At 38.7% G+C, this 9,243-nt stretch overlaps 1 protein-coding gene across 1 annotated transcript; it reads right to left on the bottom strand.

Moving 5' to 3' along the window:
• Window positions 1-7,478: 7,478 nt before the first annotated feature.
• LOC125681803 (lachesin-like) lies at window positions 7,479-9,073 on the bottom strand. The gene has a single exon (XM_048922029.2). It carries the CDS (start codon window positions 8,740-8,742, stop codon window positions 7,702-7,704), a length of 1,041 nt encoding a protein of 346 aa, XP_048777986.2. The 5' UTR covers window positions 8,743-9,073; the 3' UTR covers window positions 7,479-7,701.
• Between the last annotated feature and the right edge of the window lie 170 nt (window positions 9,074-9,243).

Below are 9,243 nucleotides of genomic sequence, written 5' to 3'. Positions count from 1 at the left end.
AATGTGGAGATGAAGTCCTTTTCTTCTCATGTAAAGCTTTTGAATGAAAGGTAAATATAACGAACAGTGATCAATCTCATAACCCCTATAAGCTATACAAAATAGAGAGTTGGGCAACCACGGACCTTTGGATATACCAGAGGTGGGATCAGGTACCTAAGAGGAATAAGCATCCCCTGTCGACCGGTCACACCCGCCGTGATCAGGTAAACGGAGTTATCCGTAGTCATATAAGTGAATAAATTCTGTCTAATAAGAATATAAAAACAGGTCAGCTAATAAAGGAACACAGTGCACATAGGAATTCCAACACACTGTTGAAATTCTCAAAGGAACGTAAAGCGAACCAACTAACCTATGCTATTAATACTAAATTAAAACTTAAGTGGATATTTAGAAGGAGGAGTAAACGTCTTGATAACTGTCTATCCAGTTCTTTTCAAATTTGGTGTGAAACATCTTGAGGATAAAGAGGATACACAAGTTAATTCAGGATCCCTGCACTCCTTTTCATTTGGGTCTCACTAAGGACATTGTCATGTAGAGTAGGAAGGCCTCTACAACAATTGTAAATTTCATGATCCATGGTGTAGAGGTTCTAACTCCAGGATAGGTCCAAATTTGGCATATAGTGTTTATCATTTGAAAGACTTTTTTTCTTCATTTTGCTAATACAATATTAAAGCTAAATGCATATTTAGGAAAAGCAGAAAATGATCATTCGGGGCTGTAGTGTTTTGAGTCTAGGGCGGGTCTAAAATAGTCATATAGTGACAATATAACATTCATTATATCATATTACAATTTAACTTTGCTGAGCAGGAAATTGAAGGAATATTTTTATTGTAGATTGCGTAGCTCTTGGGGCTAATGATACTATTACCTAACACTCGGGTGACTGATAAAGCCCTTGAACATCTTGTACTCATTGTTTTTGGTGCCCAAGAGTACAAAAACGTGTTACTGTCCTCCTTTTTCTCACCGCATTACATCCCGTAACGACGGGCCATTAATCAAACTTTAAGACTGAAATCATTTTCACAGAAAGGTGTGTAACCGAAAGGTGAAAATTGGATTAATTCTCAGGATATTACATCCCGTAAATAACGAACCATTAATTAAAGACTGATCATTTTCACAGAAAGGTGTGTAACCGAAAGGTGAAGATTGGATTAATTCTCAGGATATTACATCCCGTAAATAACGAACCATTAATTAAAGACTGATCATTTTCACAGAAAAGGTGTGTAACCGAAAGGTGAAGATTGGATTAATTCTCAGGGTATTACATCCCGGAAATAACGAACCTTAATTAAAGACTGATCATTTTAACGGAAAGGGGTGTAACAGGGTTGATTAATTCTCAGGAACGGCGATTATTATTAATAATGTATGCACAATGGTGTCAATTTTGTCATATGCTTTTACATCTTGATCGTGGCCGACTTCCTTTGGAACCAGAAACATTTGTTGCGTGAAAGATCGATAAAATAAATTTATTTAAGGTAACTCCATACTCGCAGTTTTATCTTATATAAGTTTGACAAATGTATTTCTTTCCATTCATTAGAGTTAAAACTAACAAATTATCAAATAAAATACATATGTCATCACACTTTTTAAGATACGAGACGTAAATAAACAGAATCATATATCACCGTCAGAAAATTGCAATTTTCCTTAAACAGCGCTATCAAAATTTCATACAAACTGGTTATGACGATATAGTAGCATTCATAACAATTTCATGAAACTGTATCTTCACAAAAATATACGAAATGTCTGTAAAAATAAAGGAAATATATTGCATAATAGACTTGATAAAGAAATCAATAGAAACAGTTATTGCCCTTGGATTCAATAATTTAAAACGTATCATTGATTATTCCTTTATAACTAAGACTTTTAAAATAATTTATTTTTAACAAGATTTTTTACAATAACTATCGGAAAAGACTCCAACAAAATTTATGTTCCTATCACGCATAAATGTAAATAAATCATTGATTTTGCAAAATCTGATGACATCACAGGGGGGTGGAATTACTTTAAACAATATTTTAACATCCTTGTACCATATTCGTCAGACAATTCCAAACTATTACAAAGGAAATCGTTAGTCGAAAGAAGAGTTCACTCAGCCAATTCATATGACATTCACGTGATCAAGGACTGATGGGATACACATTTCCGTAACAGAAACCTCTACTATTTCATTAGATGCAACCATCTTTTATTGATCAGGCATCGTTACACACACACACACACACACACACACACACACACACACACACACACACACACATATATATATATATCGTAATTTCGCGGGAAGCATAACTTTCATTCTCCCACGGGTAGATATTTTTGGTACCTGGGTGAGGGTCACAGCGATTTAATGTGTGCGTCAAGCATTGCAATTTTTAAACGCTTTGATAACTGTCCGTCAAATTCTTTTCAAAGGTGTGAAACATCTTGAGGACAAAGAGGATACACATGTAACTTCAGGATTCCTGCACTCCTTTTCCTTAGGGGGAGGGGGACCAATTTTGAAACATTTCCACAACATCACACTAAGGACATTGACATGTAGAGTAGGAAGGCCTCACACTAAGGACATTGACATGTAGAGTAGGAAGGCCTCACACTAAGGACATTGTCATGTAGAGTAGGAAGGCTTGTATCACACTAAGGACATTGACATGTAGAGTAGGAAGGCCTGTATCACACTAAGGACATTGACATGTAGAGTAGGAAGGCCTGTATCACACTAAGGACATTGACATGTAGAGTAGGAAGGCCTCACACTAAGGACATTGTCATGTAGAGTAGGAAGGCTTGTATCACACTAAGGACATTGACATGTAGAGTAGGAAGGCCTGTATCACACTAAGGACATTGGCATGTAGAGTAGGAAGGCCTGTATCACACTAAGGACATTGACATATAGAGTAGGAAGGCCTGTATCACACTAAGGACATTGACATGTAGAGTAGGAAGGCCTGTATCACACTAAGGACATTGACATATAGAGTAGGAAGGCCTGTATCACACTAAGGACATTGACATGTAGAGTAGGAAGGCTTGTATCACACTAAGGACATTGACATGTAGAGTAGGAAGGCCTGTATCACACTAAGGACATTGACATGTAGAGTAGGAAGGCCTGTATCACACTAAGGACATTGACATGTAGAGTAGGAAGGCCTGTATCACACTAAGGACATTGACATATAGAGTAGGAAGGCCTGTATCACACTAAGGACATTGGCATGTAGAGTAGGAAGGCCTGTATCACACTAAGGACATTGACATATAGAGTAGGAAGGCCTGTATCACACTAAGGACATTGACATGTAGAGTAGGAAGGCCTGTATCACACTAAGGACATTGACATGTAGAGTAGGAAGGCCTGTATCACACTAAGGACATTGACATGTAGAGTAGGAAGACCTGTATCACACTAAGGACATTGACATATAGAGTAGGAAGGCTTGTATCACACTAAGGACATTGACATGTAGAGTAGGAAGGCCTGTATCACACTAAGGACATTGACATATAGAGTAGGAAGGCCTGTATCACACTAAGGACATTGACATGTAGAGTAGGAAGGCCTGTATCACACTGTAGAGTAGGAAGGCTTGTACGAAAATTGTAAATTTCATGATCCATGGTGTAGAGGTTTTAATTCCAGGATAGGTCCAAACTGGTATATAGTGTTCATCATTTGAAAGATGTCTTTAATTTTGCTGATAGTATATTAAAGCTAAATGAAATGTTACAACTTAACTTCGATAAGCAGAAAGGGAATGTTATTATGTTAGATTGCGTAGCTCTTGGGGCTAATGATACTATTACCTAACACTCAGGTGACTGATAAGGCCCTTGAACATCTTCTCGTACTCATTGTTTTTAGTACCCAAGAGTACAAAAAAAGTTCCTGACCTCCTTTTTCTCACCGCATTACATCCTCTAATGAAGGACCATTAATTAAAGAACTGATCATTTTCACGGAAAGGTGTGTAACCTACATGTTTATGCATTTAGTGTACAGATGAGCAGGTGTAGAGAAGAAAATTTTGAAAATTGGTCAATTTTGGCAGTTTTTGTCCCGTCATGTACAGTAGGTGCAAGAATCCCGAATTTTACAACTTATATACCCCTTGTCCCAAAATGCTTCTTGATGTTAGAAGGGTGGTAATCAAGAAGTTAAATACAGGGGATGCTTACTCCTGGCACCTGATCCCACCTCTGGTATGTACAGGGCCGGGTCCGTGTTTGCCCATCTTTCTATTTTGTATTGCTTATAGGTGTTATGTGATTGATCACTGTTTGTTATCAGCAGCTTTCACACACATGAAAGTTCAGTTGTTAAAGCATGACGACGACACTGATTGGGGGATACAGACCAATAGTTATAGGTCACCTGAATGGTCAATCATTAATACAAAACATTTAATCGCTATGACTATTTCGACATCACCCTGGTGCTGAAACCACTACCCTAAGATGAAATCAGCATTAATACCATAACAAAAGACGATATTTTTGTCAATGTTTTGCATAAAAGCATTGTATACCAAGTTTAGCCCCGCCAATGAGTCAGAACCTCTACCCGGTAAGTGTGAAAGTTTCCCAATTTACTTTCAGAAGGTCGGTAGTCTCTTCCCAGGTACATTTTATCTGATTTCACTCTTCCACAAATAAAAACTGGGCGCCACCATATAACTGAAAAATTGTTGAGTGTGGCGGAAAACATCAATCAATCAGAACCTCTACTCAGTGGATCATGAAATTTACATTTGCAGTAGAGGCCTTCCTGCTTTACAGGACTCTAATCAAACTTTGATCCACTAATTCGCTCATGTATATCGCTACACCTTGTGTAATGATAGCGGATCAAAGGATCTACTCTTAACTTGATTGTACATGACTATGCAGTTATATTTTGTAAAATATGTATAGTTTTACAGAAGATTTGTGGAAAACTGTCAAATGGCAGGTTTTGCCTTGTGTAACGAGGTGGATATCGGAAACACCAGCCTGATGTTGAATTTTATTCACTTCTCATGTAAATCACTGTCTAGATTAAACTTTTCTGAATTTTCGTTGGAAGACACCAGACATTACATACTTTTATTGCTTTTATCACGACCGCTTTGGAACTTTGCCAAACAACGTCGTTTAATTTAAATCTTTGCAAAATAATTTTGCCAAACTCATTTTAGAGAAATAATAAATGAGAATTTTATAATCCTCATTCAAGGACGATCGCAGGTTTCAACTTTTAGACACTCTTCCTAGCGACCTGTGCAGTGCAATTGTAACGTTAAGTACCCCATTGCATCATAAGCAATTTTCTATGTAATCTAAGTCGTTACAAAAGGCATTGAAGAATTTTTACACAATATAGTGATACATTCAGAAATATAAAATATATATACATGAACAAAAAAAGATCAATCTCATAACTCCTATAAAGAATAAAAAATTAAGAGTAGGGCAAATACGGACTCCTGGACATACATGTACCAGAGGTGGGATTAGGTGTCTATGAGGAGTACTCATCCCCTGTGACCGGTCACACCCGCTGTTAGACCTATACAGTAAAACAGGTTTATAGCGAAGTGCTGAGGTTGGACAACTATCATTCGTTATAAACGTAATTCGAGATATCCAATAAGAGCATAATATGCTCTCATCAATGTAAGCGTGAATTAATTATACGCGTGTTCGCTGTAACCTTGTTTTAATGTGTCTTGGTCAGGTAAACGGAGTAATCCGTAGTAAAAACTTGCCTAACATCCTCACCAGCATTCGATCCAGGGATAGCTAAATATGTTGTGGTCTTACTAGATAAACACATATCAGATATGTACCAAAATCGAGATAAAGCTTGGAAGAGTTAAAACATGTTAGGTGGCGCGTAACAGAACAACTAAAGTATAAATTGTTTTCTATAACAGTGATATACTGTCTTTAATTTTTTTCCTTACGGATAATGATCATATAAGTGACATTTTTTCCCGTCAACTTTCGAAAATTTTGTGATTTAACGTCAGCTTTAGAGAAATCACTACTTTCATTCCAAATATATCTGAATCTCCAATGTATCTTTACAAATTGTAATGATAGTTATGAATGAATACATTACTTTTTGATAAATATATATACTTCGAGATTATTTTAGTGGCTGGAATTTCTACAGAAATTAAAGTAGACTCATTCATTCAAGAAACAAATTTCCATTGTTGGAAATATATGAGGGTATGCATGGTGACGCTTCACGCTGGGGCATACTTCATGAAGAGCGTTCTTGAATGAATTATTTCAGTTCACTCTCTTTAACAAAAATAAAGTGGAAATACATATCAAGTTATCAATGAAAATATCAAATTTATCATGAATTCCACTGAAAGTTTACTTAGCATTTCGTTTTGTTTGTGCCCCGTGGGGATCCGGGTTAGATTAGGTCCTCAGAACCCCCTGCTTGTCGTAAGAGGTGACTAAATGGGGGCGGTCCTTCGGATGAGACCGCAAAAAACCGATGTCCCATGTCACAGCAGGTGTGGCACCATAAAGATCACTCCCTGTTGAAAGGCCGAAAACGCCGAACACAGGCCTAAATTTTGCAGCCCTTCACCGGTAATGGTGGCGTCTCCATATGAGTGAAATATTCTCGAGAGGGACGTTAAAGAATATACAATCAATCGTCGTGTTTGTACCTCATAATGTAAAAATATAAAGACCGGTAGAGCATTCGCTTCGTAATTGGGAGGTCGTGAGCTGGAGCCCTGCTCGTGACATGACCAAGTCAAACCTAAGACGTTAAAATAAGTAATGATTGCTCCTTCGCCAAACGCTCGGCATTTAGAAGTGAGAATCACGGGTCTTTGGGATATGACCTAAAATAACGGAGGATATCCCTTGTTGCGGCAGGCGTTGGGACGATAGAGAACCCTCACTGCTACGCTAAGCACGGGTCTAGTGGTACTTTATCTACAGCTGCTACGCTAAGCACAGGTCTAGTGGTACTTCACCTACAGCTGTCTAGTGGTACTTCACCTACAGCTGCTACGCTAAGCACAGGTCTAGTGGTACTTCACCTACAGCTGTCTAGTGGTACTTCACCTACAGCTGCTACGCTAAGCACAGGTCTAGTGGTACTTCACCTACAGCTGCTACGCTAAGCACAGGTCTAGTGGTACTTCATCTACAGCTGCTACGCTAAGCACAGGTCTAGTGGTACTTCACCTACAGCTGCTACGCTAAGCACAGGTCTAGTGGTACTTCATCTACAGCTGCTACGCTAAGCACAGGTCTAGTGGTACTTCACCTACAGCTGTCTAGTGGTACTTCACCTACAGCTGCTACGCTAAGCACAGGTCTAGTGGTACTTCACCTACAGCTGGTGACCTCTCAGTGAGAGTGAAAAATTCTCCACATGACGTAAACAATCAATCATATACAGATTATTCGATAAATACACACCCACATTTATTTCAACATAGTCATAATGATCTTAAAAAATGATTAGTATTGGACATTTATTAGTACTTGCTTAGTAAGTGGAAGAAAATATTTCTTGCATATGGTTTCGACTGATAAACTTTCGTGCCAATAGTTCATAGTACGCCAATGATGAATATCAATAACTTACGGTACTCTCTCTCTCACTCTCTGTAATTGTTAACATTTTCAGAACACCAGAAACACAGTTACAGTTACTATGAATAGTGAATTACCGGTGGGGGTAAGTCTGATGACACCGCTGTTATCTGCACCAGAGGTCGATTTAGCAGTGGATTTGCTGATCTCGTATAACGTGATATTGCCAACCGACCTTCCATATTCATTCTCCGACAGACAATAGTAAACCCCGAATACCGACGGTGGCTCCGCCTGCTTGATGTAGAGTTCCATGCTTGTAGTGGTCGAGTTATGGCGACTATTTTGAGGATCGTAATTCCAGTTTTTAACCAGACTTTTCTCGTCCTTCATCCAGTAGTGATGACCCTGGGGGTGACTTGACACAATACACTCTAACTTTGCACTTTGACCTTTTTCCTGTGATATATCCGGAATGTCAACAATAATTGTAGGGGGATATTCCACGTTCACTTCTATGTTTCTGGTAGCATTTGGTGCGACTCCATTAAACGCCTTGCATCTGTACAAGCCCGCCATTTCTCTACCGATTTTCGATATCGTCAGCTGTGGCTCAAACCCTAGCTGTAGCGGTGGACCTTCATAGTCTGCCAATAGATGCCACACAATTTTGGGTGGTGGAAATCCTGTGGCACCGCATGTGAGGGTCACTTCCACTCCCTCCTTGACCCGCTGGTCTTCACTGGACTTAGACGGCAGGATTCGGGGAGCAGATTCAACTTCTAATGTGATTTCCTTGGTTACGACGACCTCGGTACGGACCTTACACCGATAGACTCCACTGTCGTCAAGTTTGGCATTTTTTATGACAACATACCAAGAACTCTGGTAAGGTCGGTATAACTGAAATCGTCTGTCCGTGGTGACGCTTTTTTCGCCGAGAAACAGAAGGTCACCACCTGGCCCAAACCACATAACTGTATTGTCTCCTAAATTCTGCACGGTGCATCTCAACTCCACGGTCCCGCCCGCCCTAACACGCTGTGTCACAGACGCATTGTCCATGTCCACACCAATCACTGTAAGACCACACAACCACGTGATCAGAATTATTTCATGTAGCATCCTCATCAGTGAGTTTTATGCTAACTAATCCTTTATCGCAAAATAAATCGGGATTTAAACCAACACAAGCCACCACGACTGATTCTGTTGTGTTTCGCTGCATACACCCAACATCACAATTACAGTCTGACATTTACAGAAAGCAACATGTAATGAGATTCATCACTGCACTTGTTGGGAAATGTTTTTATTCCTGTTTTGCAAATGAAGTTCAATAAATAAATACCGGATTCCTATTTCTTAGTGCATTTACATTTTTCATTTGGGACATTTTTTGAAATATATTAATTTTGTGAAAAGATTAACACCTAGAATTAAAGATTTAAGCATGTTATAAATAATCAAAATACGTTTCATTTTATTATTTTATATAAGCACGAAGAAAATAGTGTAAACGAAAGTAATAAACACAGAGGCTAGCTTCTTCTTGATACAATGCATGTACAGCTCTGTGAACATTGAGAGATGTAGATATTTCATTTTACTGACAGTGATACCGACCGCATG

This window comes from Ostrea edulis, chromosome 2 (genome assembly GCF_947568905.1).
Source record: "Ostrea edulis chromosome 2, xbOstEdul1.1, whole genome shotgun sequence".
Taxonomy (NCBI): Eukaryota; Metazoa; Mollusca; class Bivalvia; order Ostreida; family Ostreidae; genus Ostrea; species Ostrea edulis.
Note: the sequence above shows the minus strand (reverse complement) of the source record. Positions and strands in the feature narration are given on the sequence as shown.